Source organism: Xiphophorus maculatus, chromosome 5 (genome assembly GCF_002775205.1).
Source record: "Xiphophorus maculatus strain JP 163 A chromosome 5, X_maculatus-5.0-male, whole genome shotgun sequence".
Classification (NCBI taxonomy): domain Eukaryota; kingdom Metazoa; phylum Chordata; class Actinopteri; order Cyprinodontiformes; family Poeciliidae; genus Xiphophorus; species Xiphophorus maculatus.
The window spans coordinates 3,566,428-3,593,522 of NC_036447.1; the positions used below are offsets into that span (position 1 = coordinate 3,566,428).

The window sequence follows — 27,095 nt, forward strand, 5'->3', positions numbered from 1 at the left end:
GAGCAACCTTTGATTTAGTTTTCCAGTGACGCAAATTAGTCTATATCTATCACTGTGCTTTCAGCATCTGTTCTTTTAGATGCTTTTTGGTCCTGGCGGAACATGCTTGAGGCTAATCTGAGCCGTTATTGCTTCACATCAGATTTACAGGATCAGCAGGGGGTGGGTTGGACCTTATTACCGCTGTTTCATACAGTACCTCTTCAGTTTCTCCTGCAACACTTCACAGCAGGAGGCTATTTTCTCCACAACAGAGTCTGATTATCGCAAAGAAACCAATCCTATTGTTTCTGAGGAATACGGTGGCTTTCAAAGTGATTTATACCCTTTGAACTTTTATGCGTTTTGTCATGTTGCAATTACAAAGTTTAAGGTATCTCTTGGAGATTTTACTTAATATACCAAAACAAACTGCCAAATAATTTTAAAGTGGATGGAAAAATAAAATAGTTGGGGATAAAAAGTGTCCTGTGTTTTAGAAATTATTCCTCTTTACTGTAATACCCCCAAATATAATTTATTACAACCAACTTTTTTCAGCATTCACTTAATTTGCGTCTACTTTGCCTTTGTGCAGCATGTTTGAAGTATCAAATAAGCATACCGAATGCTGTAGTGAAGACCTCTGAGGTTTATGAGAGATTATTAATGAGAAAACAGACCGAGGAACAGAGCAGACAGGACATTTACAAGAAGTCCTGTTTGCAGTTTGTTACATGACATGTAAGGGACACAGCTGACATGTGGAAGAAGTTGCTCTGATCAGATCTCTGCTTGTGAGGATATGTTTCTTCAGCAGGGTCACTGTGTTTTCTAGTGGAATGTTGAAAAAGTTTTATGCATATTTGTAATGGAAATGCAGGTACTGACTCGATGCAATCTACTTTTTAACCCGCTTCGAATAATTAGCTGAGCTTCCTGTACTGTTTGACAACTAAGATAAATTGGAACGTAATATGATTGAATTGAAATTATTTATTTCTGCCTCAAGACAATATTTGCTGTGAATTGGCACAAAATGAAGAAATTAAATTTAATTGAATTGAAAGTGTAGCAAAAATGCTTTTTGACGCTGTATTGAATCGCAGAGCCAGATATAAACGCACAACAGACTTTTTAATTTTTCAATAGCATGTGTATTTATTATTATGCACTACTTTGTGTTGGTCTGTCACATAAAAGCCCAGTAAAATTCACTGAAGATTGTGGTTGCAACGTGACAAGTAGAAAAGTTCACATGGTCTGAATATTGTTGCAATGCATGCTACACTGATTGAAAAGGTCTGCAGTGCAGTCTGCAAAACAAACAAAAAAAACATTTATTTGTGTCTTGATAAACTGCAGTGAGCATGTGTGAAAACAGGACTGGGTGTAAGATTAAAAAAGGTTATATTTTCATACCGCTTATCTTCTCCAGTTCAGCCAAAGTCTCCTGGTAAGAGCCGATGATTCCTCCGTATCGCATCACAACCTCCTTCCTCAGGTTGTCCCAGTGAGGAGAAAGCTCACCCAATTCCTCCAGATCCTGCAACCTATAAATAACCACGGCACACACAAGGGTTTTACTACATGTAAATGTAAAATCACTAATAAATTCAGCAAATGCTGGCATACTGATACAATGTGACCCAGTTTATGTGAGAAAACAACATGCATTACAATAATGTTTTAAACTTTCCAGTCAGCACTCATGAAAGGATTCAGAATCCAGGAACAACAACGATCCAAGCTGCTCTTTGAGGAATCCGACACTCATGAACACATCGTAGTTCAGAGCCAGCTCTGCAGACATACATTCCTAAAGCTTGGCTTGTGGTGCCCACTTATCCACTCTATCCATTTCAAAGCACCTTTCATCCTGTTTAATTCTCATCCCTTTACATACTGTATTAAACAAACGAGTCAACTATTGGCTGGATCTTGTTTGCCTTTCATCAGAGTTGTGCCAAAATCACCTCTGCTCCTGCTGCAGAAAATAATTGCAGCTGTGTGCGAGTCGAGTGCGTTTCTGTGGGTGCAGGGGCTGATTTCCAACAGAAAGGGCAGCCACTTTCATTGTTTCCTCATTTGCATATGAAAAGGGAATGAGATGGACAGATATCATTCAGTCCTCCTGCAGTAAATTACAATGACATAGAAAAAATAGAGGCTTAAAAAAGTATTACATACTATTCAGGAGTAATTATACCATCACCTGCCATGATTAGACGATAACGAGATCAGTGTTTACATATGGCTTTTTCTTTAACTTTATTGCCCACATGTGTAATTGCTTCTTCATGCATCTTGTTGTTACAATCAGGTATCTCTGCTTAAATGCATAATGCAGTGGATCAACCCTTGTTGTTGTGATTCAACCCCTGCAGCAATTCAGATTGCCTTTGTAGATTATCTCCACTTTTCTTTTATCCCGATGAATACGTTTGAGATTACTTTGAAGAACGAGTTAAGGTGTGATAACAACGAGGCCTGAAGCAAAAATTGAAAAATTGTCTAAAACAACACAATCAGGCCTCAGTTCCGGTCAAAAGTTTACATTAATCATCAGAGGCATAAATAACAAAAATGCTGAGCTTTTGATGTTTTATTTGAACTGTTATATTTCTAGGATTTAAAGATCATATAGCAGACAACAAGAACGAGTTAAAGTGATCCAAGTATCAAATGCAAAAGTTAGATTTTCTTGAGGCAATTTTTTTAATCTATAGGTTTAAAATTTTGCACACCGGATGAAACATATACATCTATTCAGATAAAGTTGCTAAACGTGACTAGAGCTTACTTATCTCTGGTTGGTGATCATGATAAAAACTTCCAAAGGCAGTTTGGACAGACATTAGAGGGGTGAATGTAAGAACATGAGCCTGGCTGCACATGTATATATATTGTACTTTCTACTGCAAAAACAACTGTCCAAAACACAAAATAAGTCAACATTAATGTCAACAATGAATACATACAAAACTATTATAGAGTCTGATCAAAAAGACAAAACAAATGTAAGATAATTCATCAATTTGTTTGTCATTTTATCAAAAACTCTAAATTAAAATGTTGCAAATTGGTAGGTACTAAAAGTACATCAACAAAGATGTAATTTTTTTCTATGAATCTGCTGAAAAAAATGGTATAAAAACAGGCATTGAGCTTGAAAGAAGCTGTAAGTAAGAGAGTGCCACATGCTGCGCGACTGTGCCAACGTTCTCTGCAGGTGGTTATGAGTGCGTTGTGCTCATTGCATTGGAAGACATAGAGCTATTTAGCAAAGTAAGAATATTCAAGATTACAAGAAAGAAAGGAGAGTAAACGCCACCAGGACATGCATATGATTATGAGTCATTTATAAGACATTTGTACAAAATGTACATGACTCAGTTTCACTATGCAGTAAATGGCACCTCTTAAGCTTTTACGAAGAAACCAGTGAGAGAAATATTAAAGTCAAATTAAATCACTGAGTAAGATCCAAACAGTGACTTAGTAAAACTAATTTGTAATGAAATTTATAAGAATATAAAATGATCTCACTACACCTTAAACATTAAATCTCTCTCTTATTCTTGGCCGACTGGAGCTCAGGAAGTCTTGTTTCACGATTTCAATCCAGCAAGTCTGTTTTTCTCCGCAAGTGAAGTTGCAGCTCAGCTATGCTACAATTCCCAGTGGTTTCAATCAAACATATTGTTTCCAGTGTATCCAATTACAGCTTGAAGTAGCCCTAAATACCAGAGGGCCACTTTAAACAATCACAGGGACAATGTGATCATGTTCTGTGATTTGAATAGCAAGTTTCAGGGCACTAGAGAATTACAATAGTTAAACCATTCAGACTATAAGTCCTGAACACTGATACTCCATTGTCAACTGAGAATGTTTTTTGTTTTTTTAATTTGAAGGATTATACAAGTACATATAAATTTTTAAAAACAAGATAATTATATAAAGCAATGGGATTGTGAATAAAGATGTATTGTCATTTTTCTAATCAGGGTACCGCTTTCCAAAAAGAGTATGATAGAGTAATAAAGTGTATGCTGCTTTATAGTAAGATGATTTTCTTCTAATCTTTCAAAGCAGTCTTGATTAATCAACTCTTCAAGCATTTTTGAAGAACTTTTTAAAAGTTTTCTTTACACTTTGGTTACTTTTTGTTGCATTTCAGTCCAGTTCCTGCCCATTTTCAGAAACGAGGCATAAAAGGCCCTATACGCTTACAAAGACAAGCAAGTTTATACATGAAAATCCTAAGTTCTTAAATAGATAAATAATAAATAATTTCTACCTGGAGGAAGTAGGAAGCAGAACTTCTTTGAGAGAAACAATTGCACAGGATGACACCGGGTCAAAATCCAAGCAGAAAAAAAAGTGGATAGCAATACACATTTCACAAGGGTGGAAAACCGAAGGCCAAAAGATGCTTTCTTTGGACTGTTTGGCGCACAAAGGGAGAGACAGAAGCCTCACCACTGAAGTCTGTAGAAAACTCACCTACACAGACCAGGACCCACTTTCAAATTTCACCCAAAATAAACTTTCTGTCAACAGAAAACTGCAGGTCCTCTCAAGGACGGAAGAGAAGGACAAGCAACACAAACATTCCCAACTGGGCTTATCTGAAGACATCTACAGTTTGAAGAAAACACTCAAATCAGACCAAGAAAGAATAAAAGCAACTTAGCAATGAATCAGTCTTCAAGTGGATCTGTAGCCTGTTTGAGTTTGTTTATCCTGAAACTACAATGGAGATATTTGTTGTGTTCATCTTGAATGCGGTGCTGCTCGTATAAATCAAATCCACTGATGTTTCTCCTCTGTACTTCCTGTAGCTGAGTTGCTGAGAGTTTCCAACAAAGAAAGGAAAAAAGTATGATTTTTAGAACTGATGATTTTGCTGCAGCATCTTTACGCCATGCCAAAGGTAAACTCAAACTTTGTGTAACTGGATAAAGTTTAAATGTAATTCATGAATGCATGAGTTTGCTGGTAATAAACCAGCAAAAACATCAGATATTTTCTGAGTTGTTACACTTTGAAACAAAAATAAATGTAATAGAATATTGACTAATTTCTTCCATACTTAACATATGTTATTGATCTAAATTCCTCTGGGTTGTGGTTTTTGTGTTGTAAACCATTCTAACATATAAGCCCTAAAACAATACTTTACCAGAGGATTTACTTCCCCTGCTTCCCCAGATGGCTGAACGTGGTATTTTAGTTCAAGAAGAGCTATTGGCTGCAAACCTGGCATACACTAGATCAGTGGTCCCCAACCTTTTTATTACTGCGGACCGGTCAAGACTTGGCGATTCTGCTGCAGGGGACAAGGGGAGAAACCGTCAGATAATGCTTCTGCATGTTGGTGTACCCACTAAAGCCTTTTTTTTTGTTTTGTTTTTTTTGCCCCGATTTTCTCTTTACGACAATCTTACAACGTCCTGCAGTGTGTGGTGTGTTACTTGGTGGTGTGTTGAATATGCCCGATCTAAAATCAGGCATATTGGTCCGATTATCGGACCAAGACTGTGGGGTTTTCCCTGACTGGGAGCGAGAACACAGCCTGTTGAATGTGACAGGTAGCCAATCAGAAAGCGCGGTGACGCAAGAATGGAGGGGAATCCCAAACAGTTGACATGGCAACTGAGAGTCCCGTGGACATCGGAGGTGATATGTGGAAATGTTTATTACTATGTGTAAAGGTCATTTTTATATATGTGGTTATGTTTATTCAGTTAAAAATGTTAACTACAAAGAAACATAACTCACCTCCAAATCAGTGCAGCAAATAGAGCGGCTGCTCCCACCGTCTTTTCTTTTTGTTACGTCTTTTATCGCTTAAAATGAGTCCACAAACTATCACTGCTGCTTCTACATAGTCATCCGTGTTTGATTATTCTACGTATGGTATGTTGGGGGTTTTACTAGATTTTCTTCAGGAATCGGGATGTTCGTGAGTGGAATCGGTTCTTGTGTGCTGCTCCTGCCGTGTGGCTGGACACATGAACCGATCAAACCTGTTGGACTTTTATCGGCTCTGTGGTCACAGAGGTTTGGAAAATTGGCCGACAATCCTTAAATCGTGCCGTGTGAACCAGACCTAAAACTCACAAGATCTACTCCTCTCGTCTTGACCACTGCCCTAACGCTCTCTGACTCTGGTCGCTATGGTAACATTTACATATCCCTTTAAAATAAGACACAGATGCGCCACGAAAACGAACATTTTACTTTCGTGAAAATTTTAACTCAGGATAACGACTAATGGGAGCCCTGAGCTTGTTTCTCTGCAACGAGACGGTTCCATCTGAGAGTGATGAGAGACCGCATGTCATGCAGAGCTTGGAATGTGGGAATCACCTACCGGGATAAATCCATTCTCCTGTCTCTTCTCTGGGCCTTTTCCCTTCGCAAAGAAACTTTCCAAAGAATCTGATCTGTTTCTAACTCATTTTGCTGCTTGTGGGCTCAATGTTGGCGCGCAAGACGTAACCGAGAGAATCCAGTTAAAGGATTTTCAAAATAAAAGACCATTCAGACTCAAATAATACATAAAACAGAAATATTTAATTACTTCTTGCGCGGCCCAGTACCAATCGGTCCATGGACCGGTACCGGTCCGCGGCCTGGGGATTGGGGACCACTGCATTAGATGGTCAGTTGAGGGATGATGATGGATATTTCAGCTCAAAACTGTGAATAAAGGCCACAAGCATCACAAAGAAAAACAAACTAACCAGAAAATCGAACACTGGTGAACCAAGGACGGATCATGGGTGACCAAGGTCCCTGCTGATGATGTTAATTCTGGTTCTGATTAAAAGGTCTCTGGATACACAGCATGAGCCCGTCCTCACTCCTGTTTACCATCGACAAAAGGACTGTGAGGATCAGAACCGGAGCACAGAGCAAAGGGTTAGCCCATCAGCGAAGCTTTTCAAGCCTAAAATAGCATCTCAATGTTAAACATGTTGCAGCGGTGCAGACGTCCCCAACGCTAATGTTAGCGTACACAGTCCACATTTCTGAAGAAGTTCCAGGAATGACCACGAGTTTCTGAAACTCCTGAAAGCTGAATGCGCATAACAGCACTTTGAACCAGTCTGAATGTTAAATAACTCTGTTTTTGGGCTCATGTTCATTCATTCAATAATTTAGCAGCAAAAAAGATTTCTGAGTTGCTTGTTTTGCTTTTTTATGGTTTTTGATTAAAATGCGAATCCACTAATACTTAACATTATCTTCAAAGATATTGTCAATAACATGTTGTGAAAATTAAGTACATTTCTTTTGTTTTTCAAAAATCACTGGAGTCAAATATTTTCATGTTCCTCCTGATTAACATTAAATATCTTCAAAACTAAACATTTTTCTTCAGCCTCTTCTGGATTTACCAACAAACGGTCAGAACCTCACACACAGAGGCCGAGAGGAAACAAATGTAAAGATCCCTCACTTCAACCCTGAACATGCTAATTGACATCAGATGGAGAGGAATGATCTCTTCCCCTGTTAATGACAAAACAGGCAGCTGTTAATAGATGAGGGTTAATCTACTGTACACCCACACACTTCAACGCAGCACGTATCCATTATCTTCACTCACACAGACAAAAACATGCGCACAGAGAGTCAAAGCAGCAGGATAAAGAAAACGTCTAAGTTTACACCCTCAGATTGGAACACAAGTTTAAGACATCAAAGTCAACAAACAGAAGAAGGAAAATCGAGATTATCTGGGAAAGTGACGATGCCACCCACCATCTGAAGCACAAACTGAATGATTAAAAACCCTGCACTGGCACCGCTGTGAACTCTGACAGAATGGAGGCTAAATGGAGAGGCACTGAGGAGAAAAAAAGACAACGTTAAAAGAGGATTACAGGAGCCGTGCCTAAACAACCAAGCTGGGGATGAAGCTAACACGCTTATAAATAAGCAAAGATCTTATAGGAAAGATTCCAACGTGCTTCCAGTTGCTTCACACAGATACTACACATAGGTTTCATAATTGTCAGCTATATGCCTTAAGTGATGCATTTTCATAGCAGATCAGTGTGGTCATGGCTGAGAGGCTGTTTGTTTGTGTTGAAGGAACTGACTTTTCCTGCAAATGTGTCCTTGAGCATGTGAGTAAACCTTTCACAATGATTACAGCTCAAAACCTCCTCCTGCCAAACTCCACTGGATCCCTGCGTCTCCTGTACCGACTGCTTGCATTAGAGCATAAAGAATTAATGTAAAAGATGTGTCTGTGTGTATACGTTCTCCGCTGTGTTATGTGGGGAAACGGGTTGCCAGGGACAACAGGCCCCGGTTGCAGAACGATCCGTCTCGACAAACACCGCTGAAGCCTCGGGGAAGTGGATCTTTGATGTGCTCTGTAACGCACACTTGGAGGCTTGTGAAGAGTGATCCGTTTGTCATTCAAACATAATTCTGACTCAGTTTAGCTGGACTGAAAATGCATTAAGCACGCATGGACTTGTCCTGTGCATTCAGCCCGGCTGTTGGTTGAGAGTTAAAACCCACAACCTAAAGGCAGGGAAGACGTTTCCCCATCAGGAGGCTGCTGCAGGTGCCGTGCCTGGGAATTAGTTTGGTGATCAGATGCCACAGTCAAAGAGGAACCAAGATATGAAGATAACAGCGGCACAGCGCTGTCATTCTCCATTCTGACCTACATTTGTCCCTTTTGCACTAATCTTCTCTCTTTATGTTTAAACCGATGAATTCTAATAAGTTCTGAGCACAGGTTTAGACATGCACTTATTGTTTCGCAGGTTTTTATACAGACTCCTGCTGCAGAAAAAAATGCTATTTTATGAGTCACATAAATGAAACAAGTCGAAAGCATCAAATAATCTTAGATAATGTTTTACAATCTGAATAAGACAATTATTCAGATTAGGTAAAGAGCAGCTCCTACAACAACTTAAAGTCAACATTTACTGGGAAGTGCTTAAAAAAAGAACGGCTTCCTATATTTTAGGAACAAGAAGGTTAGCCATGATCAAAACATGAATATTTGACCTCTTCAACTTCCCATTTTTCATCGTTCAGAGATCATTATATGTGCTAGACCAGGGGTCTGCAACCTTTACAACCCAAAACGCCTTTTTTCCCTCTTAGTTCAACTAAACCTTGTTTAGAGCTGCCAGTATTACCAGAACTCTTAAGAAAAGACCATTTTTAATAAGCATCTAAAATAGAAAATATGTTGTCATTTTTAAAGGGCCAGTATTTTATTTTTAGTTTTAAGCATTAACATAAAAAAAATACATATAAAGTTTTTATATGCTGTTTAACAGTTGTTGTTTTTTCATCCAGTAGGCTCAGTTTGATTAGGGACCAAAATGGCAACATTTGTTGAATTTTCAGTTCACTTTCACACTGCACCGTGTGAAACAATCCAAACTCTTTGAGCAACCTGTCCACCTCTTCGCCTGTGGTGGACCAAGAACCACCAAAAAAATGACATAAAAACCTCAGAAGAAGACACTGAGCACAACTTCTGTCTTTGCGAAATGTACACAAAAATGGAGTAGCATTAGCTATCAGCTGTGGTAGGTTTTCTCTTTTGTCTCTGGCAAAACACCACAAGCAATTTCTCCCACTAGCTCTATGCTCTCATGTTTGTTTAGGTTGCATTTACCCAGAAAACCCTCCAATATAGTCCACTTCCTGCTTTTGGAGTGCTCAGCATTCATACATGCATCTGAACTGCACCAGAGTTCACTTTGAAACCAAAGTTTGTAGGTGGACCAGAGTTTGCTTTTTCGGTCGTTTGAGTTTGATTTTGCATTCACATCTCTCCAAACAAACCAGACTTTAGTTAGACTACAGTTTAACTGATGCGGACTGATGTGAATGCATCCATAGTTGCACCCATGGGGGAAGACTTGTGAGCTGATTGTTAATCAAATGACACACCACACCATGCATTTTTGCCTTTGGTCCAGCAGCCTGCTGGCCTCATTGATCACCTGTCATTGCTACACCTTGTTAAGGTGCCTTACCCATTCAGGCGTTTGTCGCAACCCAACCTGGCAGCAAGGCTGACTTTGACTTCACTTTCGCGGCTCAATCTTTACAGAAATCACATAAAAAGGCCAGAACGTTTCCAATTTTCAGCTGCAAGTGTTTTCTAAAAGTGGCTATTGTGGTTCATTGGTTTCTCCGGTTCCTGAGCTAGATCACTCCCCATGACTTCTATCATTACCCGCCTTGCAGTGGACTCTGCTGAAGATCTTTTATTGACTCCATCTGGCTGCCTCTTTGTTGTGCAATTGAGGCAAACTGTAAAGCTTTGGCTCCATTCCACTTATATGTCCAGCAAAATTATAGGCTGCAAGTTATAAAAATAGCTTAAATATTGTTCAAAATGAAAGGAATAGAAGAGGATTCCTCAGACGAACAAACAGGTTTAACAGGAGATTTTGCCGTGGCATTTAAAGGCTCAACAATCGGTCGGCATACCTGCTCCTGTCCTCCTGGATGTAGAGCGACAGCAGCTGTTTGGGGATGGTGAACGACAGAGTGCACTCCTCCATTTGTTCCCGCACCAGCATCCACTTGCTGTCCACTGTCTGAAATCTGTACACCTTGCATACCGGGTTCCTGAACACTGTGAAGGAGCAGAGAGCAAATGAATAGAGATGCATCTGACACAGCACAAAATAAAACACATTCTTGCCAATGGAAATCCTTGGGATAATCCCTCGAAAATTTAGCAAAGTCGAATAGGAAATCTAAACCAACAACGGCAGCTGCCACCCTCAAGGACACAGCAGAGCGGGAAGACATCAGAAGTCTTTAAAAGTCACAGGAGGTATGAAGCACAAATTAAATTCTATAATCAATAGCTGTGTCTGCCAAAGATAAGACATTTCTCATCTTCCGAGCTCCACTTCCTCTCTCTCTTCTTCAATGTCAGCACAGAAAATACACAACCCTCGTGTTGTTAATCTTTGCCCCCGAATCGCCTCTGTTTCCATTTTAATTGCTTATTTATTGTATGACACCAAGTCACAGGCTGTACAATCATTTTGAAGTTTTGGATGCTAACCCTGCCACCTGATTCACATTCTGCACCATCTTCCTCCTTTCTGCAGAGTTTCTAATAGCAGCAATCGAGGGGCTGAAAACGAAAAACAGCCCTAATGCTCTTATCTGCATGCTTGCAGCAGAAGGCGAGAAAGCTGTCAGCCTTAAACAGTGTTTACTGCTCCTTCTTCCTTTATCTGAAAAAAAAAGTTGCTCAATAAGACGGAGCCGGAGCACCCGAGGTGAAACGTTGACAACTTTGTGTCACGATGGTCAAACATGCGTGGCAGGAAGATGTTTTTGCTTTCATTTAAAACTGGGATCCATACTTCTGGAGCAAATGACAACACAGAAAATGGTGCCGTACACAACAAACTCCTCATTCAGAAAATTGACAAAGTTCGACTCAAAACTGTGATTTATTTCCACAGCTGTGTGTCATGCAGCGCCTGTCCCATTAATCCTGCTACCTCTGCGTGATGTGCTGTTGAGTGTTAAGGTGGCTCTCGCTCCTGCTGTATAGTTGTTTCTAAGAATGCCTGTAAAAACATTTCTAAAGGTGCTAAACTTTTACAGCGCGCCTTCTAAATTATCATCAGCTAAATGGGTTAACTTTATTCACGCTCTCGGTGCCAATAGATCCAAGGAGATGCATCACAGTGTGAGTTCATTGAAAATTTTCATGGGGGTGGCCAGGCTCGAACCGTTGCTAACTCAGGGGAGGATAACGGCTGTAAATCTATCCAAACTATAAAATGATCCTCTCATTGAGACTTGGTCATAGCAGGATATGACATAAAGAAAGAGTCATGATCTAATGATGGTTGGACTTGAGTCTTATCTTTGTTTCCTGTTTTGATCTCTTCCTGTTTATTAACTTAGATGTGGTCTTCAGTCCTCTCTGTGTTTTTCTTATCAGTTTATCATTATTTGAGTATTAGATCTACGTTTCTTAGATTAGCGTTCCTTTCTGTTTACTGTTCCTGTTAGTTTCAGTTTTTTTTCCTTTAATCCCTGGTTTCCCAGAGTCTCAGCTTTGTTCATTTTTCTCTCTTCCTCAGCCTGCTAGTTTGCCTATCTTTCCATCTTTTTCACATCTCCTAATCTCACTTTGGTTGCTATCTTCACCCAGATCCCTCTACTTAATTGGTCCCTCTGGTTTTTATGCCACTCTTTTCTATTCCTCAGTGTATTCAAAGGTGACCCATTATGCATTCTTGTACAGGTTAGGATAGGTCTATAGACAACACAAATATGTTCATGACATTTTTACACAATGTCATTCTTAGATAATGAGATCTTAGTCTGTCTAAGTTGCTGGCAGCTGCGCCCTCCAACTCACCATTTACACACACACATGAAAATGGCTGCAAACAGATGCACAATTATACAACCATACATCTTTTAAAAGCAGAAGTGGAGCCTCCTGCACAACCAGCAAGAACGGGCTGGGTTTTGCTGAGGTTGCTAGGTGATGGGCAGTGCTTGCTGGCATTACATTTCAGAGGTTTTTGAAAGGGCTCATTTTCGAGACACCAAGGACCATTAACTTATTGCCAAAAACTGACTGTGTGTTAAGAATTACTGGTTTGTAGTGTTTTTCTGCCGGTTCCTCTCTCAGATTTTCCCTGAGTTTTGTTATATTGTTGCTTCCGTTATCTCTACCTGCCAAAAGTTTTCCTATTTAGCATTCTAATATGCACTTAATGTTCAAACATGTTCAAACATGTATAACTTTTCATTTCACATCACAATTATGAACTACTTTGTGCTGGTCTGTCGCATGAAATCCCAGTAAAATACACAGACATTTGTGGCTGTACCGTGACAGAAGGTGAAAAAGTTCAGGGGGTGTGAATATTTTACCCACTGCATGAGCCCAATAGATGAATCCAATTAAAAGTCAGACTTTTATCAGAAGGTTAGGAGGACACAAAAACTAGACGGTCTAGAGAATGTTGGTGTTATGAAAACCTGCACACACTTTAATTAGACGGCAGATTTTTTCACAGCAGCTGGTGACACAAACTGTTGCTTTAAAATACAAACAATCTTATGTCAGGTCAACCAATTATAAGCAACTTTGATCCTCTTTTTAGGAAGCCAGCCGCTCATTCTGGGAGTGTTTCTGGAGATAGAGAAGCTTGTTTCTCTCTCATAATCAGGCAAGACCTGCTCTAAAGTTTACAAAGTGCAGAACTGGGAAGATGTGGGTGAGAAGTGAAACTTTGCTAGTGACAGAGAAACCTATTCAGACAGAATGTGTGTATGTGTGTGTGCCTATGGTTTCTTATATAGACAGGGATGTAATGTAGTATATTCTATGGAAAATGTAAAGCATAAACAAAGAAACAAAGGGTTTTATTCCTTACTGCAGCGTTAGAAATCACTGACTGATATCGTTGATTCAGGCATGAAAGGACAGCAAAGGGTTTTTACAAAGTGAAATTCTGTGAAATTCAGATCAATTTTCAACCTGGAGAACACATCTTTACGAAGATCCTCAAATTAAAGAAATTCTCCAAAGAAAGTCAAGAATAAAGTTCTTAAGAGCTGTTCCACTTCCAAAAATAGATTTCTGTCATCTTTACATCTCTTTTATGTTAGATGATTATCTACACTGCTTTGCTGAAGCGTTAACAGGCCAAGATCTTTTCAGATGTTGGCAGATAACATCAGTGAAATGCATATATATTTTTTAGATATCCAGGCATAACAGTGCAGACATATTCAACTGTTTGTCCTTTTCATTGCAATTTCACAAATTCATCAGTTGCATTGCATGGAGAGAATCAACTTTGAAGTTTGACTAAAAATTCCCTGATTGATTAAGACCTCCTATAAAATTCAGATTTGTGGAGAATGTGACTAATTATTGTCCTGTTGATCTCTGCACCTTTTGTAGTGTCATGATCATCTTAGCTGTTTCTCTCTTGTGTGGCATGTCTGTTTAGGTGTTTTAGCAGGTTTGCAGAAGTTCCTGATTCATTTTGTTTCTGATTGATGAACAGTAGCTGTTCCCTGAGATGTTCAAAGCTTAAGATATTTTATAACATTTCTTTCAACCTGATTTGCTTGTTCCTTGTTATTTATGATGTTGTTTTTTCACTAACTCCATTTGCAACTATTTAAGTGGCAAATTTAGGCTTAAAATAATCTTTTAATTTCGCAAACTGAATATAATATTAGTTTTTTGGACTGGCCTGATTTGAATTTAATGCAGGGTAATATAAATACACTCATGTATATAAATGTACTTCCTCATAAAGTGAACCATGTTACAGGGAGGAGAAAACACAAACTGGGGAGCTGGAAAAACACAAATCTAACAGAAATAAAGAATAATTTAACAAAGAATGAACCAATGCAGTAAAAATCCGAGACATAAATAAAGAAATAAGGAAAGACTGATCAAAATATAAGCAAAAAAAACTAAGAATGAGAAAAAACTACAAACAGTCGCTAAAAAAAATTTCAGAAAACCGAAAACAACCCAAAAACCTGACCAAAGGTTTGAATGTATATGTGTGAATTAGCATTCTTTACATAACTTAACCTCTGCTGTACACCAAAATCACAATTGATTTTCATATAACTACAAATAAACTGTAAGCAGTGTTATTATTATTTGTATTTTTAAGGCTCTGTCTGAATGTAATGGTAGATTTATAATCAAAAAGACTGTTTTGATTTTCACTTATGAGTACCAGAAAATATCTTAGCGTGTGAAATAAAGGCATAAAAATGCTCTACAAAACAATAATTGCAGGGTAAATCGACCATAGAAAGGCTTATTATTTTTTCCTGTGCTGCTGAAGATGAAATTAATGAGGATTATAGTTAAGTCTAGCCTCAAATTGACCCCTGAAAAAGCTCATAATTATATTTAAATGAGATTTATTGTGGGCATGAGGATTATGGAAAGTCAACAGGATGACAAAACGCACAGGGTGAGGAAGGGGAATGGAGAGAAAGCAAAGAAAACTTTAAACCAGAGGAGTGATAGCTGCTGACTTCCACTATCTTCAGAGAAGCGGATTAACCTCTGAACCCAGCCCCCCTGCCTGCCCCTTTCCCCGTCCCACTAATCTGAGCACCAATCAGACGCCTCCGTTTCCCTTCCAGACACCTCTTAAGAAAATGACTCCCTGCGCCGCGCCGCGCAGAGGCCTGTTTCCTCACTGCTCTCTGCAGGCTCATTTGGAAAGCCAATAAAAGTGGAAGAGAAAATTGCATTACGCAGTCTGGTGGCATCTGCAGGGAAGGTATTGTTTCTGACAGGCTGCAGATGTGCACCTGCAAAAATTGCTGCCATTCACTAGTTATTCACAGCAGAAAATATAAGTGACAATGACACCATTACAACAGGAGCCGGGCTGCTGGGGAGCTGAGAGAAGTGATACGAATCTGCATAAAAGAGAGAGAATGGGTGCTGGAAGGAAAATATTTTCCGCAAAGTCTTCTTTAAACAACAACTGTGACGTTTTAGCACAGCAGGATCTGTAACCTTTTCAAGTTCTCTCCTTTTCTTGCGACACTGTCTTTAATTTTCTCTCCACACTTCTTGTTTTCGTCAGAGTCGGATCCAACTTTCTGTGCAGCCGGAGAATTATTCTCACGCAGCTGGATTCCTGTCGTCTCATCGTTCAGGGAGAACCGAGGGGTTCATTTGCTGACTGCATGCAGGAAATAAGACTTATTAGATCAAAACAGTGAAATCTAAAGTTTTTGTTCAAACAGGAGACGCTTCAAATCGTCTTCATTCAAAGTTTGCTCAAAGGATCAATTTTGTGGTTATTAGATGGAGAACATCAAAGGAATTTTACCAAAGATGTTTTGGGATTTTAACTACTGCAAAGATTAAGTGGATCAGAATAAAGTACAGAAAAATTACAGTAGTTTAACCTTTTCTTCCAGGCAAGCTTAAACGGCTTTGAGTTGAGAACCATAACTGCGGAGAAGACTTTGTGAAATTTTACGGAAGTAGGAGGAAAAAAGACAATATAGTCCTGAAAAACAGAAAGGAACAGCTGAGTTACAGGTGATGATTGTTGGAAAACGTACCTGGCCCAGTTAGAGCGTAATCTTCTCTGTCGATGCAGGACTGGTCCGCAGGCTCACACACCAAAGGACACTGATGTTGAAAGAAACACAAATATACATCAAAGTGTTTCTTCATCTTATAAACACAAACAGGTTTTGATTATTACCATGACAGGAACACTTAACCTCACAGTTACTAGGGCTTTAAGTTTAGCAAACGCAATAAGTCAGGAGAAATATGACAAAGTATGAAAAGTATTCATACCCCTAAGTGTCCGTACATCTATATGAAGTGGAAGGAAACGTATACATGGCATTGATAATATTCTTACAAAAGAAAACATTTAGAAGTGTGGTGTGCATTGCTCTTTAACCGCCTGAATTAATTTATTTTAACATATTTTTGAATCCATCTTCTCTGGAATTCAAGCCTCAAACCTTTCTGACCATTTCTCTACCAGCTTCTACATTTAGAGGATCAAACTTCTGTCCATTCTCCTTTGCAAAACACCTCAAGCTTAGTCAGACCGAACATCCCAAGCTGATTTTAAATTTGGACTTTGACTAGGCCGTTCGAACACATGAATCTGATCTGATTCTTTCTGTTGCGTTTTATAGTGTTTGCGTTGGAGGAATTTAATCAACTTAAATCAAATTTCACTAAAACAAACAAAAATCAGGGAAAAAGTGAACATTAGCAATTAAAGCATTTAAAGACACGCATCACATAAAACACACGACACAGTAAACGGCTGCTGATGTACTGACACTCGACAAATAATGCTGCACCTATACTGCAATTATTAAGCTCATAAAAGGAAAAATCTGGAGGGAAACAGTCACTCTGACTTCTCTGAAATGAGAGCAGATCTGAAATCCACCCCCCTTCAATCCTAAATGAGTTGTTATTGATTTTCCATATGAATATTTCCCTCTCGAAGAGCAAATATTAAATTATTACAAATATTGTGTCTTCTGTATGTCAATTTGCACACAACCTGCAGTATGGAAATACTAACTCCAATTACACCAAACAAAAGTGTTCAACTTCAGTTTTAAATCATCATTAATAGTGTTACTAAGCAACAAACTCATTATGTTCAGTGCTTTTTTGTTTTTCCGTGAAGCTGCCAGAAAAGGTACTTCTAAATTTCTGAAAATATTTAATAAAAACCTGAATTTCTAACCCTTATAATACATGAATGCCGATGAATTTGCAGATGCCGCTCTTTTCACTCATTGTGAGCTTTTGTTTCTTCTCGGTAAATCAGTAAGACTGGAATTGAAAACTATTTAAATTAAGTCTCAAAGTAGAGAAAAGCTATCATTATAAGAGCTCCTGCTCACGTTTCACGCACTGATTTAGAACAGGGAATATTAAATGAAGTGACACTGAAACGTCTGCCGCCTGCTCAATGCCAGGTTTGTGTAAAATAAAAAGTTGGATAAAGTTAAAATAAATACTTTGCAAACTTTTCCCACCTTTAATGTAACATGTAACATTTAGTATGTAAAACAAACCAATCCATAAGGTGAAAAATATAAAATTAGTTCAATAAACTGGATATAAACCACTAAATAATACTGGAAGAACATATCGGTTCAGTTTTACATTACATCTTTAGTGAAATTTTGCCCACTCCACCTTACAGACGACTTGTTCTCTCAATCTCTGGGTTTGGGAGAACATCTCTAGTTCGCAGCTCTTTCCACGTCAATCCACCGGTTTTCTGAGAGAAGAAGAATCACCACCGCCATGTTCTGCTGTTTGTGTTGCTGTTGAACATCCACCAGAATAAAGGGGAGCCTGAACTTTCATTTCCATTCAGTTGATTCCTCTTCTGACAGGCAATTTAACCTTAATTTTTCAACATCAGCTAATAGTGCATGTGTGAATCATGGCTTATAGCTTCCGCTAGCGGCCAGAGCTATTTTAGTTTTTTATGCCTTCCTGTTTGTGTTGACCCAGTAGGAGCCCAGATCAGAGCGCTCCTTCTGGATGCAATCTGTGGGGGTAAACCTTCGTGTCCTGCTAGCCAAGAAGAGGATAGCTCTGTTCTTTATTCTCAGGACCCACAATCAACATGTGGTGAACCGGAGGAGCCAGCTCACCGCAGAGATGAAGCAAGGAACCCGCATGGTTACTGAGGAAAGCCAGTCGCCGCTGGTTTTACAAACTGATGCCAAGTTAGAAATGTTAACGTGGTGAGGTCACGAAGGGAGAGAGGAGTTTCCTTCTGTCGATGGCTGTTGTTGTGGAGCAAAGACTGGATTAAACATGACTCATCAGTCTGGCATTAAAAACACTCCTCACTCTTTTGCTGGCACAGCAATGCACATGAAAACAGACTTTATTGACCTTTTGCACATATTTAGATCATTGACATGAATTGATTTTCTTGAAGGATACTGAACAGTGCCAATGCTGCAAGCTCTAAAATCTAATTTAGCTGATTATTTTATTTAGTGATCAGTTATAAACTAAGAATTTTTTTCACTTTTGTCTATTTCGTTCATTAGCACAATGCCATTTGGATCTTTTTCCAAGAAACATCCTGGTGCCAATTTTTGTCCGTCCATCTATCTGTGGTCAGAATTTCATTCAAAACCTCACTGATTAACAGCTTTCAGTCCTCAAATGAACTGATTAACACTGCAGTGTCTCCATCAGAGTCAAGATTTAAGTCAATTTGTAGTCATGCAAAGTCAAAATGTTTTGGTATTTTGAAAACTAAAGGGCGCATCAATTTAGAACCAGAAAACGTAAAAAGTTTGAAGGTAGGAAACATAAATTCTGATCATCTTTTCCATTTATTTTTTAAAACAGAAAGACAATTTTATGGGACTATGTTAAATTGATCTGTCTCAACATACTGGCAACACATAACAAGGATTTTGCAAGCCATTTGTCTGCAAAGATCACCTACAGGATCCTCAGGGGAAAAAAACACAGGATTATATTTTGTTTCCCGTAGGAATATGAATTAAATTCCTGGATTTAGAGGAAAAAAACTTTCCAAAGTTGAACACAACTCATACAACAGCCAGATCAGTGAGGGCAAAAAATTATGCTTTTTTTAAATGCATAATTATAAAGTTATGCTTTTAATTTCTATTAAAAGCATAACTTTTATGATTTTATAAGCCCAAAATTTATACTTATAATTTTTATGCTTATATGCATTATAAAATACTTTTATAAGCATGGAAATTATTAGAAAAATTGCTTCCTTTTGTCTGTAACTAACTGTAACAGCAGCATTTTTCTGTCTGAGCAAAATGAATGAAAAAATACTGAATTCAGATGCTGTTCTAGTATTTTAACCCTCCTTTCAACTAAAACATGTTGGAATGAAGCGAAGGTGTTTTTATGGGGCTAAACAAACGTTTTAAAAGAAAGCTAATTTGATATAGGCTCCTAGAGTTTCAGAAGTGTGACTGATAGTATCCTTGAAATAAACTTTTGACAACCAAATAACTCATAAGTGTCACTTCCAGAATCACTGCATGTCCCACGAGAAGAAAGCAGTTTGTTCTTACAATAGCTTGTAGAAATGGGAAGGCTGACTGACATCAGAATAATAATGCTGGTCAGAATTTGAGCAGAAACTGCAAATTTAATATAAATGCTGCCGAAATGTAAGTGTTAGTCTTTGTCGCAAGTAGTGGTTCAAACTGGAGATGGAGATTTTGCTTTTAATCTGTTTGTTCAACAATTTACTTTTTAAAACAACGTAATCGCTCTCAGCTGCATTCTTTGATTTTCCTGTTCTCCACATTTTCCTTTCAAACGTTTCAGCATATTTTTCCATCTTGATCATGAAAATTAAGAAAACTACTGAGAACTTGTAGCAAAAGAATTTTGACAAAAAAACCACCAAAACTTCCCTCTTAGACCACACTCTGCATCTCCAAATACAAATGTTAAATTCATGCCTCTGCTGGGCCGCCACTTGAAGCATTAAGTCTGGGTTTTCCTGATCAAAGCGGGGCTGACAGCTAACAATCGCTCTCGCTTGTTGCATGTCAGCTCTGCCTGGTCTGAGGAACCATTACACACAGCAAGACAGACAAATCTGTCCCCAGAAAAAAGCTTTTAATGGCTGCATGGAGCAAACTCTTCTAGTTAAGAAAGGGATCTAGAGCAAGGACAACACCAATCAACGCCTATGCTTTCACATGCACACAGACACAGGGTCCAAATGAAACCCTGCCCATTGATCAGAACAAGCAGAGGTGACGTTTGACATTTGAAAATCCCAGCGAGAAGTGCCGGAGACAGAGAAAAGCATTAACAAAAAGCCGAGGAGCGCAGCTGCCGAAGGTGTTTTATCGTAATTGTGGGCAGCGGTCAGTGTGAGGTCGACGCTTCTTTGATGGCTAAAATATGAGAGGAGATCAGATCAAAGGTGACTCAATTCTCTTTCTTGTTTTGGGTGAGTGTTTTCACAGGGGTAGTGGGATATTCATAAGAAGCAGCAGCCACTCCAACTAATCAAACAAGAGACCCCAATCCCAATAAGTCCCCTCCCAAAAAAAAAGCACAAAGTTTGTGCAGAAACTCCATCTGAAGCAAAGCTTCCTGATGTCATTTCCCTTCCCTTGTTCCTCTGCATATTCTCTACAACGGAAACAGCATGCACAGGCGGAAATCTGCTCTGACAACACACACACTCATACACACACATGCCAACACATTCATCAAGAAGACATGGGCAGATTGCCGGTGACACTCAAGAGCCTGGCAGGGACCCTCCCTGCACCAGCACCAGGGCTGGGCAAAGCTAAAGTCAGTCAACCGTGCAGAAGCCCTTGGTCAATTATATAAGACAGTGATTCATACACACACACACAAACACGGGTGCACACGCAAAGTGAGACAGCTCACTGACAGCAGGCATGAACTATAAATCTATATGTTGCAACATTGTAATGAAAGTACATCAGACACATCATGAAAGCTGCTTCTCTAATATTTAAAGCCTGTTGGCTCTAAAGCACACATGCGTTTGATATTAATGTGAAGAATGAAACTGAGTGAAATGAGGGAACATATCACTTCACTTCAGCTCTGATGGCATCCCATTTGCATAAACTTAAAGTAAAATTTTGAGGAAGCTCGCTCTTCCCGTTCTCCTCCCTGATTGAGTTAAACGTTGAGCGGCGAATAGGATTAGAGTGCGGATAACGAGGGCGTTGGCTGCAGCAAAACTGCCATCCAGGAAATGTTTACGGAAAAATAAACAAAGAAGTGGAACACAGATAAAATAAAAGTGGTTGGAAAGATTTCAGATCGTTTCTCCATCAGCATCTCCATCATGCTAATGCCGACGATAAACGTCCGCACGCCAGTTAAATCCTCATTAGGGTTCACTTAAATTTATTTAATCTCACTGGAGAGAATGAGCAGAGCTGGTCTAATCCCAGGATAAGCAGAAGGGATCTGATATGCAGACACTTGTGCTTTGCCAAATAACACGCTCTTCACATTTTATGTTTCTCTCATAACGTAGGGTAAAAAAGTCTGAAAATACCTTCAGTTTTTACAGTAGTAGCATAATCTCAAAAATACAAATGTTAGGAATCTAACCTTTAATTTGAGAAAGTGATATTACTCTGTCCTCTTTAGCCCAACTCACATGTTAATTATGGGGTTTAATAATGGAGACTGAAATAACCATGGAAGACAGTTGATTTTGTATTTGGTGAACAATTTCTGTGTTGATTTGGAACAATTACTTAGTGATGTTTTTTTTACGAGATTTCTATTTAAAATTTGTCGACTTTTCCTCATGCCAATTACTTTAACAAGGTTTCCAAGTCATTAGGAAGGGAAACAGCATCATCACCTTTCATTCTGCATTTGTTGAAAAATCAAAATCTTAGTCTCAACAAACCAGAACAAACATTTCCAGTTAAATCCCCGCTACCGTTTCAAAGTCTCCATTTACATTTGTCATGTTAGATAAAGATAAAGGTTTTTTTCTTGCATCTAGAGTCTGATGGTAGTTATTGAGTCTTGGCAACCTCAAAATGCCACTCTGTGCTGCAGTCGTCTGACAATTAGATTTGGAGAGATATTTCTTAAATCTCCCTTACCATCCTCCTCACTGTGCAAGAAGCAAGATAAAACTGGGTTCTCATCCAGCCTTATTTGTCACTGTTCCAGTTTGTAAAAACTTTTTATTTATTGCTCTCGCTGCAAATCTGGACAAATTTAAGCAGGTTGTGATTTTCTTGCCCCCATTTTCCTACTTTCAGAGAGCAACACACACTTCAGTCCAATGGCTGGATCTTTTTGAAGTCTGTATGGGAAACTGGCCTCTGTCTGCGTTGTTATATTTATACCTCAATGGCACAGAGAGCCATAAACAGGGGTGGGAATTAATTGTGTCATTTATATTTCATCGTTGTCATGATACATTTCAATTAATGATGTTTAAAAATCGTGTTGTTGGGATTGTTAGAATCAATAAATATCAATGAATTTGAAAAAAAATATTAAATACAGTTAATGGCTGTAGGGTAGTAATGTACACTCTAAAGATGTGTATTACAAATGGGAATGTTTGTCAGGAGCAGTATTTGTGTTTGTGGGGTTTTAATTGATGTGTCATGCAGTCACAGCCTTACAATTTCCTAAAAATTTAGTAAAAAGTAGTTATTTTCTTAACTTTTATTATTATCATTACAGTACCACAAAATGTCATGATAAAAATAAGTTCATGTTGCCCATCAGTCATTAATCACTAATTATAAGTTCCTTGACATGCTTATTACCTGAAAAAAGTGAAATGAAGACAAAATGTTCTGGTTACATTTATTTTCATACGGATTGTTTGAGGTTTAAATCCCTGTGCCACAGATTTGTTGACCAAGTTATTCACATAAAGTTTTATTTTTTTCTTTCTGTAAAGCACATCTATAATAATTTGAAAGAAAACCTTGACACACAATTGGCTGCAGTCAATCCAGGAGAGCCATTTATTTTGCTTTCCCCTGATTGGATGTAAGGATAATAGTAGATGCTAGCAGTAATGCAAATATAGTTTCCATCATGTATATTAGTGCATATTAAGATATATTTGATGTTTAAACTATTAAAATAAAATAATAATAAGAATTTTTAGAAGGCGGTCTCAAGGATTGGTTTACTGGGAGGAGGTTGTGGTAAATACTGTGGTAATGTAGTAAAAAGAAAAATTTTCTCTGTTGAACAATGCACAAAAAATATAATTTTCAGTGTGATTCCTTTAAGGAATGGATTTTCTTTAAGGTTTTCTCCACATCTTGAGTTTAGAGTGTGCCGTACCTTCTGTGAGGACGAGTCGGTGGCGATGTGGTCAGCCTCCTCCACCTCCCCCATCTTCAGACGACTCACTACCACTGTTCCTGCTGGGCACACACCATCCGCCGACCTGAAAAACACAAGCATTGAGCTTCTCATAAAAAAGATCCTTTTTCTGTTACTGCTTCACAATGATCAGACGTGGATGAAGTAACATTCTGGCTTACATTCAACTTTGAACAGGTTGCACAATTATGAAGCTTGTTGAATTAACATGCAGCAGCAAACACAGATGCTTTGCTCTGGGATTTCTTTACCTGACAGATTGTGCAGAAAAGTCTGCTTACTGAAAAACGCAGAGAAGTTTACAGGGAGTTGAGAGGGAGAACATCTTACTTTACTGTCCAAATGGAGGCCCAACAGAGATGACTAGACCTTTTCAGATACTGTAGAGCAGCATGGCCAATCACTTTTCCAATTGCAGAGCTTGTGATTAAGGAGATGATAGAAAATCTATAGTATTGGCAAGCAGACAGAGGGTTTAAAATGAAGAAAAATGGCCCCTCCACATGACGGCAGCAAGTCTGATCACTTTAAAAGACCCATCCTTAATGTGCTCGGTTCCACTCCAGCTGGAGAAAACGCTGGCTGCTGTGTGCCAGCCAGCGGTCTGAGGGGAGGTAGGAGGGATGACACACGACTGCCCGAGGAGGAAAAAAAATGTAGGGACGGTGATGGAAACAGAAGGGATCCTTTCAAGGCTAATCCATCTTGATGAGGTACAAGGAAGAAGTTTTTAAACACACACAGGAGAAAAGAGGAGAGAGGGAAGGAAGCCGTGTGAGCGAACGTAGGAGGAGGAGGACTGGGAGCCTGAGGAGGCAGCTGCAGGGAAAAAGCGTCTCTGCAGTGGGACACGGAGAGCTTCAGTTAGTGCTTAATGTCTTACAGCAGTCTCACAGCAGAGAAAATAACATTGGCTGCTTTCTAAATCTAATCTTTGTCCCTCGCCAGACACCTGTCTAGGTGTTTACTCCAGCGTTGCTCTCCTCATTTCCTCGTTTCCTTCCTCACTCCGATGAAGCCGAAGACGAACAAGAGAGAAAGTCACCCTGACTTTGATGGTATGTACCCACACATAATCAAGGAAATGGAGATTAACATGCATGGCACTCAGCGACAGTGCTCCAGAGGCAGAGCAGAGGGGTGATGGTGGTCCTCTACTCTTCAGATTACACTGCCACAATCCACTAATGAAATCCCCATCCGTCATTCAGACTGGCCACAAAGAATTCAAGATTAATTATTTTTTTATTTTATTTTTGGATTTTACCAAACTACTACTGCTATTTTTCTCCCAAATGCTTTGTGTGAGTAGAGCTCCTCATCTGCAGGAGTTATCTGCATGTGTGCAGCCACTGGAGCCATCAGTGATGGCCACCAACAGTTGATGCATCGCTTTATCTGACTGAAAGTTTCAAAACTAACAAAGCGTCTGACTCATCGTTATATGAACCAGGTTTGGGGTGTGGAGCTAAATTGGGGATGAATGTTTTGTTAATTTGAAAAACAAGATTGTAATTAACAACAAAAAAAATTAAAACCTGAAATTAAAAACTTAAGCTTTTGTCTAGAACTTGAAAAATACAACCATGTATTCAAACTGAAAATAAGTTTGTCATTTTTTTCCAGTTTAACTAAAATATTGAGTTTATTCTTAAAAGATTTTGAAGAAATTATTTTCGTTCTTCACTTCTCCATATTTTGATATTTATTTCTTCTCAGTTCCACATTTTAAGTTTTCAACTTAAATTTTTTATTTTATAGTTTTCTTCATTTTCAGTCTTTTGGCCCTGACTTTGCATGGGGGTGTGGCTTCAAGATGGACATAGAATCAGGAATGACAGAAAGAAAAGAAAAAGAAGGTTCTCGTCAGTCATGTTGCCTTTAACGAAACATCGGTACTATGAGAATTGTAGCTCAATACAATATGATTGGCATTAAACCAACTAATGCCAGTGACTAAGTTCACTTTAAAGAGCTTCTTTGGACAATAGGTGGCACTAATAACACTCTGATAGCATTAAACTGTACAGTGCACAATGTACAGTTTAAGAATGGATCTTATCTGACATTTTATCATGGGGACATATGAAGGGAAAACTGGTCATAGCTGGAAAGCCCTGCTATGGTTAGCATGAACTTAACTAATGAGCATCTGAACAAAGAACACTTAAAAGCTGCAGCTGATCTGTCTGAAGAAGGTTGGATGGAAACATTTGATTGACGAATGCTGTGAGTGTTTGTTAATGTGCAGACTTTGAGCAGCCAGCCAAATCAATTTTACTTCAATCTCATTTTAATCACATTTCATTGTGCATTTGATTTTAAATAAATCAGGCCCCATTATTTAGGCAAACTAAATAAATAATGAAAAAGATTATTAAATATGAGTCATTTCTATTATTTCTGATATTACTGAAATGAGTTAAAGACTACAATTGGGAAAAGATGACAACAAATGTGCTTGCAACTGTTTAAAGGAGAGTATTATGTATTTTCCAGGCACAAAGTGCCATTTTATAGCGCAGTGAAGTATCTATATTATCTTCAACTGTTATGAAAATGCTATATACTGTATATCTAAAATAACTTTGTATCATAGCCTTATCTGACACCTTAAAATTGTCCTCTGTCTCTTTAAGAAGTTCTTGCCCTTTCCGACACTCCCTTGACTGAAAGGTAGTTTGTATGGATAAATAGGCGGAGCTTTAGGTACCACAAATGGCTGCCAAGGGAGATTCAAGCTTGCATGAATGAATCAAAGCAGCACTTCAGGGAACATTTTGGATGAGGAATAAACATTATAACAAGACATAAAGCTAAAAAATTTAAAGTTTTTCATAATGAAGTTCCTTCATGTTGCATCATGAATCTGATTTTTTTTTTTATCTAAATACAGAAAATAGAGGTTTCATTTTTAAAATGTATTTATGTTTGTCATGTTGGAGGCGGTCTTCCATACATACATCCCATACTTTAAAGTTTAAGTAATTGTTTACAATTCAATAGCTTTTTTTGCAATTAGTCATTAAAAGTAACTGATCTGATCAACTAAAAAACAAAATTGAGTGGATTGATGCCTTTTTCAAATGGTTCACTTCCAACTTCCCTTTCAGAGACACAAACATAAACTAAACACCTGCTCAAATACAACCTATAAATATTATCTCTGCTGAGATAAAGAACACCTTGAAATGGGCTGAGATTGTTTGATGTAGCTCAGTCTCCATGCTGCAGGTTTGCCAAACAAACAGTGGTAAAAACAAGGACAGAAACATCCTGAAAACAATGAGAGCTCTGCAGCAATAACCCATCCGTTTAAATACAGTTTTGCCTCAGAAGAAACTTTAAAGGGCCCTGACGGTAGCGTTAGTTAAAATCGAAGACCATTCTCTCCTCCCAGCCTTCCGCTGCTCTTTCCATCTGTCGGAGCTGGCACGGAGACAAATCTGCAGATTGTTCTCTCCCTCTAAGTCCATCTTCCTCTTGAATCTAATTGGCCCGGGATCTTTTTTTATGACAACACTTAATCAGACAGCTTTGTTCAACTGACAAAATAATGTGTGTAAAATGTCTGCTACGAATTTGGCACAATTAAAAAATAATTAGCTTTCAGAGAAGTGCCTTACATTTAACAGTTATTTTCTTTTGAAAGCTT

The 27,095-nt window shown here is 38.6% G+C and overlaps 1 protein-coding gene across 6 annotated transcripts in view; it reads right to left on the reverse strand.

The window, feature by feature from the left end:
- inpp4b (inositol polyphosphate-4-phosphatase type II B) overlaps positions 1-27,095 on the reverse strand; it is a 189,150-nt gene that overhangs the window by 63,937 nt on the left and 98,118 nt on the right. For all 6 annotated transcript variants that reach the window (XM_023334716.1, XM_023334715.1, XM_023334718.1 and 3 more), the window contains 4 exons: positions 23,399-23,504; positions 16,108-16,177; positions 10,477-10,624; positions 1,402-1,532 (listed from right to left, as the gene is read on the reverse strand). In XM_023334716.1, coding sequence (XP_023190484.1) covers positions 1,402-1,532; positions 10,477-10,624; positions 16,108-16,177; positions 23,399-23,504 — 455 coding nt within the window. The remainder of the gene's footprint in view (positions 1-1,401; positions 1,533-10,476; positions 10,625-16,107; positions 16,178-23,398; positions 23,505-27,095) is intronic.